At 38.6% G+C, this 13758-nt stretch overlaps 1 protein-coding gene across 8 annotated transcripts in view; it reads right to left on the bottom strand.

Annotated features, from left to right (window-relative positions):
* The window catches only part of meis2a (Meis homeobox 2a), a 202635-nt gene that overhangs the window by 75818 nt on the left and 113059 nt on the right, over positions 1-13758 (bottom strand). For 3 of the 8 annotated variants that reach the window (XM_074660036.1, XM_074660034.1, XM_074660035.1), the window contains 5 exons: positions 6071-6294; positions 4252-4393; positions 3963-4013; positions 3523-3573; positions 2881-3030 (listed from right to left, as the gene is read on the bottom strand). In XM_074660036.1, coding sequence (XP_074516137.1) covers positions 2881-3030; positions 3523-3573; positions 3963-4013; positions 4252-4393; positions 6071-6294 — 618 coding nt within the window. Of the gene's footprint in view, positions 1-2880; positions 3031-3522; positions 3574-3962; positions 4014-4251; positions 4394-6070; positions 6295-6628; positions 6758-6913; positions 7871-13758 lie in introns of those variants that run through there. The other 5 variants (XM_074660039.1, XM_074660041.1, XM_074660037.1 and 2 more) reach the window with 4 other exon arrangements.

Here is a 13758-nt window from a genome sequence, read left to right as displayed (position 1 = left end):
GCTAATTCATTAGAACAGATAATATTCAGACACTGTTAATTCTATTTGCCTCCCTAATTGGATGTAGCAGAGAAGAGACAGAAATTTTATTCATTAATTAAAAGACAAGAGAGCAAACCATTGACAAGCACACAGACACTGTATCAACCGTTTACAAATCTACACCGCTCTGTGTGGGTTTTTTTCTTCTTCTCCATCACCCTTCATGTGTAATACAACATCTTTTTTCCCCCTTTCTTTTAATTGGGATGGGGTTGATGTGAGATGGGGCGATGAGTTAGGAAGCCTTGGGTGGGCTACATGGTTGAGATAGTCACCGCGAGCGAATAAGGGAAATCAACAGTGTCAGCGAGGCCTCATCCCGCTCTCACTATACCATAATCCAATCATCTCTAAGACAATGCTGCATTCAAGTGTAAATAAAACTGGGCTTATTATGCTCTGCTGTCAGGTATGAAGAGGGGAAACAGAAAAAGGTATAAAAAAAAAGGAAGGAAACACACACACATACAAACAAGCTCAGCCTCCTTCACAGTGAAGAGCCTCATCATCTCCAGAAAAACCAACTTTCACCAAATGAGATGTAGCCCAGGGCTATATATTAAAAATGCATATCAAAGCAAAGAAAAATGGACGTGAGAGATTCTAAACTAAATAAATTACCATATCTAACTATCAAACCGCCTTCCTCTCCTCGATGAGGAAGCGAGGACAGAAATGAATAATAAAATAGAAGCCAAATACAAATGAATAAATAAAAATAAATAAATCAAGACAAGTGGGACAAGAAATTGCCTTCCATCCGGCGGCACAGTTTTTGCAGCCAAATGCATTTTTTCTTTTCTGTGCATTGTTTCCAATATTCAAAACACATTTCAGGCATGAAAAGTTGGACTCCTTTTTAATTAGACATGGAAATGACTGCTGAAGAAGTTAACTATTTACTACACGGTGCACATTTTTTAACCACAGCAGTTTTACTTATTGCAAATATTTCCACTAAAGCCTCATGAGCTGCACACATGCTCTCACACACTGTACAAAAAAATACTGCATTTTTATATTTATAAAAAAAAAATAACTATAAGCCAGAGTGTGTATATTTCCATAGCATGTACTCAGGCACGATTAAAATCACTCTCAGCTCAGACAGATGCTCTAAAAGCAAACAAGAAGGGGGGTAAAACTGCTTTTGTCAACTTCAGCCCACAGCAGTTAGGTATAATAAAAAGTTCACCGGTGCCACACAAGTGATATAAATCCCTCAAAAGTTAAATACCTAATGAGGTGGTCAGTCCAAATGACTCCAAGATAAATGGCTTGTCATGCAGCCCTGCTTTTGTTTATTGCTGCTCCTGATTTGCTTTATTGGCATATCTAATTTTTCTAATTATCAAAAATATTTCTCACAAGTGGACTGGTGACAAAACCTGGTTGTGTCTGAAGCACTGGAAGGCACCATTGGAAAATTGGCTTCAGTATAGCAACCATCTGCCATGAAACTAAACAGGCTAGTTTATCTAATCTCCACAATATAAACAACAGCATGCCTCATTTCTACACTTGTGCTGGAGGAGCGCAATATTGCCGTTTTTTGACCCGTTTTTCTCAAAACCCAACACCGTCATCTTCGCTCTAATTATGGTTTAATTCACCTTGTGCTGCCATGTCAACGCGACGGGCTTTCAGAGGAGATCCGCTGCTATTAGGCCGATAGCCAGACACCAACAGATGCAGCGCACTGACTTTGCATAACACTTAAATCTGCTTTAATTCCTAATAGGCTTTGGCCTCTTGTGCTGCTGCAGATATTAACTTAGTCACTCCAAAAACATTAGCTCCATCACAGGCATGCAAGGGTGCAATAATTCACAACCATCAACTCAATAATACACTGTCAGCTCAATCCATATTGCAGGAGGAGGGGGAGATTGTGATTATTACACCGAAAATGCCTGATTTACACCAAAGGGAATCGATCTTTTCAAATTTAAAGCTACTGTACTTCAGGTGCATATAATTGAATTCAGCGTTATGGAGCCTCCAGCCATAAAAAAAAAAGGAGGAAGAAGAAGCCACTGCAGAGAGCGAGAACCACACGGCCAAATCAATACGAAACAATTAAACACATTAACATCAACAGCAATGGGAAGGCCCTCCAGACGAACCATCAGATGCCTTGTGAACTTGACATTGATGGTATAAGCCTTTAGCTCGGAGATCTATTTCAATAGGCTACCACTTTCTCTCCACCTCTGCAGCAAATAATAAAATAAAAAAAAATCCACAGCTTTACGCACAGGCCATATCCAGCTCCCACAGCTCCACCAAATATATATAAAGCCCTTTTCTTTTTAAATATTGGCCTAAAGCTACAGCTTAGCGCTGATACCCTGCTTTAACGTTAAACCTGCGTAACAGATAATTGCCTCACGTTTTTTTCCCTCTCTCTCTCTCTCTCTCTCCAACTCTCCATAACACACACACAAACCTCGAGCACAAGCACGGACGCATTACGCACACATGACTGCCTCTAATCAAAAGACTAAAACAATAACTCAGTCTATTGTATCACATCTAGCTTCTGACCTCAGAACATCGATCTGCACATTTCCCCCTTTGCAAGAACAGAGCATGCTCTATTTACTGGTGGCACAGCAGGGTCACCAAACACACCAAACACACAATAAGCCCCACAAAAAGTTGGCATTATGAGACACAAACAAAACAAATCTAATTATGTAAAAACAGCCGATTACTCATATGCATTGTGTTTAATAAATTGCACATGCTGGGGGTTGTCTATGAGCAGCAGAGACGCGTGCACACACGGATAAAAGGAGAAATAGCGCATATTATGAATGTAATTCTGCTACTTACGTGATCTGCGAGGTTAGTCGACGATCCCGAGAGCTCTTCGTGATCTGACTTCGAGCTGCCATCCCGTTCGTCAATAACTAGATCTATTGGCATTTTTCCTTTCAAACAACTGATGTACCGGTGGCAAAAATTGTCGCAGAGCTCGTGCACCTAGGAGGGAAAAAAAGCACCTTTTTGTCAGGATGGATGTAAGGAAACGCTTTGAGCCATAGTCCAAGAATAACTCCAATTAAAAGGGCATTATTGTTATTATAGGCATCGAGGAAACAATAGCAGAAATTGTTGCAGAGCTTATTATTCTCCTGAGACTGGAGCAACAAGTTGAACGACACAAAAAAAAAATAAACAGCACGCCAGTATAAGCTGTGGGAATAATGAGCAGTTGGAACTAAATCTGCAGGATCGATAACAATGTGCAACGTGCGCAAAAGAGGCTGCAGCATATTTTATCAATAGAAGCACAGAAATAGTTGGCTAAATAAGATAGCATATTTTATGAAAATGAAACTCAAATGCATGCCGGTTTATTTTTTAAATATCTGCACTGAATATTGATGCACTTTTTTTTATAATATCAATTGCATTGAAATACAGGATGTTTGTGCAGGTGGCATCTAAAACATAAGGATTTATAATATTTACCTTTTCTAATTCCAAGAGGTGAAACCGTAATACTTGTATGGCTTGTATCATCTGGGGGAAAAAAGTGAAAATATACACAGTTTACATCACAAAAAATTACATTATTTTTTTTTTTACACTTGTACAGTATTATTACTACAGCCAGCAAGAGAAAAATATTTTTTAGCTGTATTTCACAATGGTCATCACACACTGGTCAGTTATAGATGTGAAGAACTGAGCATTGACAGCAGCAAATGTGGTCAAACATGAGCTTCACTTTTAAAACTGATCTGACATCTGTGCGGAAGTTTCAATCATATGTTGACTGTGTGTGTGATGTGATGCTCCAGAGGATCCACAAAAAAGCAGGCAGAGGAGAACCGCACCGAGGCGGCGATTATTATTGAGAGACAAACAAGAGAGAGAGAGAGAAGGTCAAAAAAGTGTGCTTTGCTTACCAAATTGTCCAACTCTGGATTTGATGAAAATAAAGGTTTTTCTGCTCGGACCTAAAAATAATAATGTCAAAGTTAGTTTGGCAATGAAATGTGGCGCAATGTGTGTATTTCTATCCTGAAACCTGATAATATTTGTTAATTCTGCAGTGACACACACTATTCATTAATCTTATCAGGAGAAAGTTTTATTGCAAAATAAAATAAAATAAATGTGAATCAGGCAGGAAACTATGCGTCATGACGCAGCCACAACATCCATTTTTTTTTTTTTTAATATTTCGAAATTGACCTGTTTGGCAAAGACTGCAATGTCCTCATTGAAGGAGTCTGAGGAGCAGACATCTCCGCCTGCTACGCCGGGCTCCCTCGGAGTACACGTCGCCAACTCGCACTTCTCAAAAACCAGCGCGAGCAGTGGGAATAAAGGGTGACTGCAAGAGGAGGATGAAACACAACCTGAGTACAAGCAGCACACCGGCTCCACAATGACCACACTGCAAGAAATGTCCCAATCAACCTGCGGATCTGTCTGGTCTAGAAACACTATATATATATACATATATGTATCTGTATAAATAGTGCACAGTTGGATTTGACTTTTACTGTGTAGTTTTCTCTCAAAACAAAGTGAGTCCTTATTTATTAGAAATAAGGAAGACAACAACTACAATAATAAAATCTGAATTCTTTTTAGAAGCTGTTTTGAGTTGGAAGCTTTTGTAAATACGCACCTGGAATATTTCGAGAAATTTAAGGATTTTAGACTCAATGTGACATGACTCGACTTGTTGAGATTGACATTTTTTGCAGTGCAAAGTACAAAACGGCTGAGAAGTCAACAGAACTCAACAAAAAAAGACAAGACTTGACGCACTCTGCAGCACTCACTGAGAGTTTAACACAAATTATACAATAAACTTTAAATTGAATCACATTTTTTTGCAGTTACAATACACACCTACTGAAGCAACCGAGGAGTTTTACTATTAGAAATATGGCTTTAAAAGTGAGCCAGAGGTGAATAAAAAATAATTCAATCAACATCACCAGACAAAACAGTCACCAAAATAATTTTTAAAAAGCTAAATTATAATTTCAGAATAAAATGCTATTTCTAAGAAGAAACGTTAACTTCATGAAGTGTCTTTTAGTTTCTTAATTTATGTCATGTAGGTTTCGTGTCAGTATAAATAAGAATGAAGGTAAACTCTATTCCGTGAGTAAAAGAGATGAAGAGGATTTACTCTGCACTACATCCCAGATTATACTGATACACTTACTGAAAGGATTATAGCACTTTCGGTGTGTCAGAGAGCAATGTCTGCAAACATTTTTTTTTTTTTTTAAGTTTTGCAATCATTATAGGAACGTCTAAATACGTTTTCTTTCATTATTTGAGAATAATGTGCTGGAAAATATAATTATAAAGACACCCGGTGCGTTATTACGCGCAGTGTGTGTGTGTGTGTGTCTATGTTACTTACTGCTGACAATATTTGAAAACATTTAAGAAGTTTCTTGCAGCAACGAGGACTGTTTAAAAGACTATTTTAAGGATAGACAAATAATAGTGGGCAGTAATATTAAAGCAAACTTTACAACGTGGAACAACTGTTGTGATGTTGAACATTTTTTATTATTATTATATTTCGGTTGCAGTCTGTGTGACTTTAGAGCTGTGTGCAACAGAGAGCTTCCATATTATTTAAAAGACTATTTTAAGGATACACAAATAATAGTGGGCAGTAATATTAAAGCAAACTTTATAAGGTGGAACAACTGTTGTGATGTTGAAAATAGTGCTTTTATTATTATTATTATATTTCAGTGCAGTCTGTGACTTTAGAGCTGTGCAAAGAGAGCTTCCATATTATTTTATAGCTTGTATTTCAAGCTCGAGGCTCACTCTTACTTACTGCATGCCTTCTTACATTGCGTCTAAAATTACACATCAACAAAACTCCCCTGGACCAACAACAATAGAGCTCCAAAATTGCGGTCAATGAGAGAAAACTCCAAGAAAACTAACTTCTAGAAAAGCTGAAAACTTATATAGGGGGAAAAAAATAATAATTGCACGCGTATTTTTGGTTCGTGCAAAACCTTACCCATAAATTTGATCTTTATCCCTCTTTAAAACGTCGTTGACAGCAGAGCCCATGCTGGTGGGCATAACGTTTGGATGCGGAGCATGAGCTCCGTAGTGCTGTCCGTGCAGCGGCGGTCCGTGGTTCAGGTGGTGGACCTGGGGAAGCGGCCGAGGAGCGTGAGGGTCTCCGTACATCGACGCCGACACTCCGTCCATCCCACCGTAGTGGGCCAGCTCATCGTACTGGGGGATGAAATCAGAGCAAAAAAAGTCAGCTTCTTTTTTAAACAAATGTAAAAAAAGTACCAAAAAAAAAGCATGCAGTCTCATTGTGAATACACGCAACTATAATAATAAGCTTTGCAAATGCTCTGCAGCCAGGAGCAGCAAAAAAGTGTCATATATTACATCTGAGGATGAAATCAGAGCAAAAGTCAGCTCTTTTTTAAACAAATGTAAAAAAAAAAAATGCAAAAAAAAAAGCATGCAGTCTCATTGTGAATACACGCAACTCGAATAAGCTTTGAAAATGCGCAAAAGTGTCATATATATCTGATAAAACGGGTTTGTTCTTTACCAAAAACATTATGCTTTCCAAGGAAAAGAGTTTTTGGTGGTTGAAAAAGAAAAAGAGCGAATTAGTTTGGAGTCTCCTGTGAAACTGACTGTCTGTGGTGGAGGTTTGTCGGTGAAAAGCAGCAGAGGCTGTCACTTTGCTTGAGGAGCAAAGCAAAGGGGCGCTGCAAAAAAAAAAAAGTCAAATATAGCTGCTTTGATATGAATACTAGCCAGACAAGAGGTAATATCGATACAAGTGCCTTCCTAACAGTGGATTTGAACATGAGGAGATTTAAAAACCTACCCTTTGCGCCATCAGGCTGCGCTCCAATAAACTCCTGAATCTGTCGTATATTTAATATCCCAAGTCCCGTTTAGAAAAGTGATTTAGAGCTCGCAAGATCCCTTTTTTCTGCAAACCAACTTTGCGACTTCTTCTCCTATTCGCCAGTGTGGTTCAGTTGTGGCATCGGAGGGGTAGTTTTTTTTGAAATTTTTTTCTTGTTTTCTCCCCTTCTTCTTTTTTCCTCGTGCAATGCAACAAAAAAAAAGCAGCAAAAAAAAAATGCGCCAAAGTGAAGAAGGTTTACTACAACAATCGGCCCATCAACAACAACCTGCATGTAACTAAACTGTCGTGTCTCATGGCTTTTTGCCACTCCAGCTGTCAATCAAGAGCCAGAGGTTGTCAAGGTAATGAATGAATGACGGTTGGTGATGATGTTCAGAGAAGAAGAAGAAGAAGGACGAATCTTTTTTTTTTTTAGTCCGTTTTCATCCCAAGCACAAGTCCTGCGTCTCCTTTAAAAATGCCTCCAGATCGCTATCTTGTTTTATTATCACTGTAGTAAAAAAAAAGAAGAAGAAAAAAGCAGTAGAAATTAAGAGATTGCGATTCAGATCTCTCCTCCGGTAGGTATTTGGTGTATCTGGCTGGAGACTGAGATGAGTGAGTGTCAGCGAGTGTTGGCAGGTTGGCTGCTAGCTCGCTTATAGAAACAGAGTCAGTTCGCAGCGCTGCTGAGCGGTGGGCGAATGAAATGACGGATCCCGGAAGTAGCGGTGGCCATAGCCAGTCCTACAGCAGCTCCAGAAAAAGAGAGAGGAGAGGAGAGACCAAATCTTGTGATATGCAGAGTATATGCGAGGAGGCGCATGCAGGGACGGCTTCAACTCCACACACTTTTGGGGTAAAAAGACAAACCAACACCAACACAGCTCCAAACTCCAATTCCTTTTTTTTTGCAAGAAGAGTCCTAAAGAAAAAAGGCAGAGAAGAGGCTGAATGAGGAAGGTGGAAGGTTTAGCAGCGCTGCAGCTCAAATCACACACATACACTGACTGAATTCAAGTATGAAGCAGGATTTAAAGTATGCAAGTTGATTTTAAAGCAGATTTACGCACACTTTTACGCACGGTACAAAATGCAAACATTAATAGAATAGAATATATACTTTATTGTCATTGTCATTGAAAACAACGAAAAACAGTTTAGCAGCTCTTGGCAGTAAAAGCAAACATTAAAAGCAAACATAAAAACATTCAAATCAAAATGTAGACAAATAAATGGATCATAAAGTGCAGGTGCCATGATTATGGTTCAGCAGCTAGTAAACCCACGATTTGAACTTTTTCATCCATCCTGATATAAATTAGACTAAATGTAAAGCATTTTCTTATGAATGAGTTTATGAGCATGACTTTGTTATCTGTTTTGTGGTTATAAGATGTACGTAATAGGGTTAACATTAAACCAAGATTTGGACCTTTTTCATCCATCCTGATATAAGTTGAACTAAATGTAAAGCATTTTCTTATGAATGAGTTTCATACATGACTTTGTTATCTGTTTTTGTGGTTATAAGCTGTGCGTAATATCTCAGTAATACTTCCTAATCTTGCAGCTAATTATTGCTCTGCTCTTTTTCAAATTAAAACGACACCCCTCTAAACCCAGAATGAACTTTTCCAAGAAGGAGAGAAAAAAAAAAAACCTTTTGTGCATGCATGGAGAAAGTAATTTTGTATGTTTCTTTTTTCGTCCAATCCCCTCTCTTTGATAGAAATCCGTGCCTTTTTACCTCAGAGTAGTCAATTATCAAAGCTCCCAGAGATCATCAATCATGTGAGGAGATTGAAGTTTAAGAGGAGGAGCAAAAGAGCTCTGGCCATCGATTCGCAAGTGAAACCCTTTTTTTTTTGGAGCTTGGGCACTTTTACGCACAGGCCATCTATCCCCTTTAATATCTAGCTGCATCAATGCTAATATGGCATCATGGCTGTATTGATAGGTTCTCACATAAAAAAAGGCTCCCATTTATGACATTTTTTTTTGATGGTGGAAATTAATTATTCACAGGTTTAAGGATTAAGGTAGACACACGCTCATGCAGGGAGATGGTCAATAAACTCTCACCAACAAACAAAATAGCAAACTTGAGGTCGATTACAGAAATGGCATTTTTTAGAGCAAAACGATTCAATAAATGAAACCGTGACAACAGTTATGTTTGTTGGCATAAAGGGGGGGTGTGTGTGAAGTGTAGGACTGCAGGGTTTGACAAACGGCTGTGTGGACATTTCAACATGCAATACCCAGAGAAGGAGCTGCAGAGCGGTGCGCACAGAGCAGAGAGCCAAGACACTCACCGTCTCCAAGTCTCTCTCTCTCTCTCTTTATACACTCTGTAAACACAACCAGACTCCTGCTATTTGAAGACTGATATTTTCATAAGCTTAAATACTATCGTTCAACATTGATTTGTGCACTATAACGCTTGACTTTTTTTTTTTTTTTTTTCATCCTCCACCTCCCTTTTGGACAACCATGGTAAGTAAGCTCAAACCTTATATACTGTATCTATACCGCTTTGTTTTGGGAACGCGCGTCTTTTTCATGGTGCGTAAAGGGGAAAGTTTCCAGGCTGGACTACTATAATAAAATAAATAATATATTCTCATATGTTTAATCTGCGATCCTAAAAAAGCTAAACGCTGCGGAGATTTTTTAAATATACATACTTCCAGATTTTTATTGTGGGAAATATGTGATTTGCCCCCGAGGAGAGTGATGTAAACACCCGAAGAGCGTGTGAAAATAGGCAGAGGCTAATTATGCGTGTCCAATGCACGGCTTACACACTATAACACATCCTTTTCCTATAAAACTTCCACTCCTATAACGACGTGGACATTTTTTTAAAAACTCCTTTCCTTTTTGTGAACAATTTATTTGAGTAATTAATGGAAAGCCAATAAACACACCGCCATTAACAACATTTAGGGCTGCTGAAAATGGGTTAATTTCGCTTAATAACAGCTTTTGGATGCGACATTAACACAAGTCGGTGTTTAATTTTCTAATTTTATTTTAATCATCGCTCACTCAATAGGTAATTAAAATTAATTTTCACCTCATAAACAAGAACCTGTTGCCAACTTTAAACTCCCCTCTGCTTAGAATAGAACCTGAGCGCTTTTTTTTACAAGCCAGATGATTCCAGATGAGGACGCGCGCAATTACGCGTTTTTAAGGAGAGTGGCCCTTTTTCAGGTGCGCACACAACTCTTACTTAAAAAAAAAAAAAAAAAAAAAAAATCAGTGGATGGCATTAACAGGCGGTTAAAATTTCATCTGGTGGTGTCAAATTGAGGTCAGTTTAGGGTTAAAGCTCTCGGTGTCCAGTGTGGGACGTGGCCAGCTGCGTTTGGATTCATTATAGAAGGGGGGTATAGAGGATCCATTTCAAGGAAAACACTACTGGGACAATCACCAGGCTAAAGATCCACTACTATGTCACATCCTAAAGGTGCAACAGGACCTCCTGCATGCGTCCGACCTGCACCAGCAACTGAACTTCCACTCCTCTCTCTGTTTACTCTTTGCAGGACTTACAATCCCTTCTCCTCCCTCTGCTAACCCTGCAGGGCTCGGGTTGTTCACACACATACGCACACAAGCCTGTTGCTAAATATGGAGAGAGAGAAAAAAAAAAGCATTGTTGATTTTAATTCCCTCAAAAAGATCACTGATATGAAGCGAGCTTCAAATCCTCTTAGTGACCTTAAACACTCCTGGAGAAAACAATTGGCCTCTCAAGCAGCAGGAACAAATAAAATCACCCCTTAATCTTGTTTGTAACTTTGTTCTTCTTTGGCCCTCTTCTTCAGTATTTGAGATTATGTAAATGAGCAGAGCTAATGTATAGAGGCGCTGAGATAAGACTGGATCATAGACTGACTACTGGAGAGGCTCTGGAAGTAAAAAAAAACTTACAGCCATGGCCATTTCTTCTTCTTTTTTTTTTTTTGCAGCATGTTTTAAGATGAAAATGCAGCTGCTGATGTATAATTTAACTTAAAAGTTGATGCACTAAATATAATGCAGCTTGTTCCAACTGTAAAGAAGGTGCGTTTAATCCACAAACTGCATTTGATTTTTCCTCTTCTTCTGCGAACATGTTTGCAGATTATTTTATTTATGATTTGTTTATAATAATTTGGCTCCCCCAGTGTTTTTTTCCCCTCTCTCTCTTAGAAAGCATTACCTCAGCCATCTGAATGTATGAACTCTCTTTGACCCCCTCCGGAGTGAAATGTGACTATAGGGTTTCAGAAAGTGGAGTGAGCAACTCAAATACTTGTAAAAGTTTCGCGACTAACTGTAAATTCTTCAGCTCCAAAGCCTCATTTTCCCCTCCACCGATTCTCAGAGTCTGGTGTCAAAGGGTTAGTAAAGGGAGGAGGGGAGAGAGAGAGAGAGAGAGAGAGAGAGGGAGAGAGGGAGAGGGAGAGAGGGAGAGAGAGAGAGAGAGAGAGAGAGAGAGGAGGCCAACACCAACTGTAACTGTGGCTTTTCCCTTCATAGACTCTCCAGACATTATGCGGCCCTCTAGCGACACCCGGCGGCCGCTGCAGGAGGCCGAGCTCCAGAGCTCTCCAACAAAATGAGACGAGGCCCATAAAATAAAATAAAAAAATATTGACTCAAATTTTAAACGAAATCTATTCACAAAATCGCTTTTTAAAATTAAAATCAAAGAGATTGCAATCAAATTATTATTAATTTCTGACAACATACAAATCTAAAAATATGAATATTATAAAATGCAGATTTTTATATTATTTAGTGTCCAAATCGATTGTTTCCCATGCACTTATTTCTTATAATTCTTTAATTTATTTCCTCGTAAATAAATTCCGTTTAACTGTTTACATCCTTGACAGCTGATGGACTAGAAAAATGTGGCCCTTTATTAGTCGTAGTTTGTCTTTAATTACAATAATTATTTTGAATTTGTGAATTTATGTGATTTCATTTTTATTATTTTTTTAATGCAAGTCGGCCTTCATTATAAATCCAAATTAGTTCGATATTTATATAATATGCAGCCTTATATATCTAACTCCCAAAAAAAAACACACTTCATGATTATTTTAATATTTATATAATCTGGACTTTTATTATCTGCGCGTTATTACACGTTAGAATAAAGAAGTAAGAAGTTAAATCATAATTTAAGCTAAGCCTAAAAAAATATATAATAAAATAATTCATATTGTGATTTGGAAAACAGGGCGTCGCAGTAATGATTATTAGAATAAAATAGGCTATTAAAAAAAAGTGAAAAATAAAATTCTTCTTTATGTCGATAAAATTCTTAAAATCAAACTGCGTTTTTTTTCCCAAACGAATGTCAAAGATGAGTACATTTTTTTTTTGCATGTAAAAAAAATAAAGCTGCTCTTGTGGAAGCAGCAGCAGCAGCTCTGTTTCTGTGCCATGTCTGTAGCCTCTCTCTGCAGCTTCTCTCTGCAGCTCTGCTCGGCTGTGTGACACAGTTGGAGCAGGTCACCGCCGAGATTAGAGCCCGTCGTTAACGCCTGTGCGGACACACCAAATGCTGATTTAATGAGCTTGCTTTGGCTGTTTGTCCCAGAATACCTGGTGTGCATGTTAGTAACGCCACACACCATAATCCCTGCGTTCTCCCCTTTTACGCGTGGCTTTAGGGACACCATATATATATATATATACACTTTGCGTATATTTCTTTTTTTTTATTCCAGTTAGATTTTGCAGGTCGAAGCCTATAAGGCCCGTATCCAGCCACATTACCACATGTAATTGAGAGAAGTTTAAGTGGAGGCCGAGGAAACCGAGGAGTTAATAGCGGTGACCCTCTCGCTGTGCCTCTGTCGCTCATCATTTATCAGGCTTAAAGGGGCTTAAACAGGCAGCGCAGGACCCACCTTTTATTACATATCAAACCCTCTCTCCCTTATCTACATTAGAGCAAATACATGCATCGGTGCCTGTTATGCAGGATTTGGAAATAGAAACATGTCCAATAAAGTCGCCCTCCTCCGCTGATCAGAGGAAATATGGCTTTAGGCGCTGCAGAGACAACCCAATGCGCCTTTAAGCCTTTATTAAATTGTCTTAATTCCCCTTCTCTGCACTTTGAAATGAATACAAATCCCACTCTTGTGTTGTTTGTCCTGAGCGGAAGCGGGGGAAATGTTTGCATGCTTTCCAATATGATTAGAAAGTGAATAATAAAAGTGTAGTGCCTGCAAACTTGTCCAGATAGGGAATAATGCATGCAGCGTTCAAACTCAGGAGTGTCAGAGACACATTCAAAGAGGCTGTATGGGAAGTAGATTTGCATATCTTATCCCAAGTCACAGCCGAAGATACCAGGCAAAAAGTATCTACAGGAATGGACACTGCTTTATTCATATCATTAATTAAAAAGGTGACATTTGTGACAAAGTTGGGATATATTTAGCTTGTCTTCTGTGACTTCCGCCATTCTCCTTTATTTATAGCCTTAATGAATGTCCTTTATAATAGGGAGCTGCTTAGTCTTAACTTATTTTTGTGACTTAAAAAATGCTTTTACAGATAAAGCTTTCAATTCTAAAATTATTTCATATTTCAGTACAGGAGATATATATATATATATATATTGTATTTTCTTTTAAGAAATGCTGCCACGGTTGTTTCAGTTCAACTTCAGGGCCGAAGCCTTATAGTTGTCTACTGGTTTCCTCCAAGGAGAGCTCAGTCAGTCAGCCTGAACGCAGCTGCATTCACATGGAGTGACGGATTTTGATATTCTAGTCACACAACAGAGTAAACACTGC

Source organism: Sebastes fasciatus, chromosome 15 (genome assembly GCF_043250625.1).
Source record: "Sebastes fasciatus isolate fSebFas1 chromosome 15, fSebFas1.pri, whole genome shotgun sequence".
In the NCBI taxonomy this organism is placed as follows: domain Eukaryota; kingdom Metazoa; phylum Chordata; class Actinopteri; order Perciformes; family Sebastidae; genus Sebastes; species Sebastes fasciatus.
The sequence above is the reverse complement of the archived record's forward strand: the minus strand, read 5'-3'. Positions and strand labels throughout refer to the sequence as shown.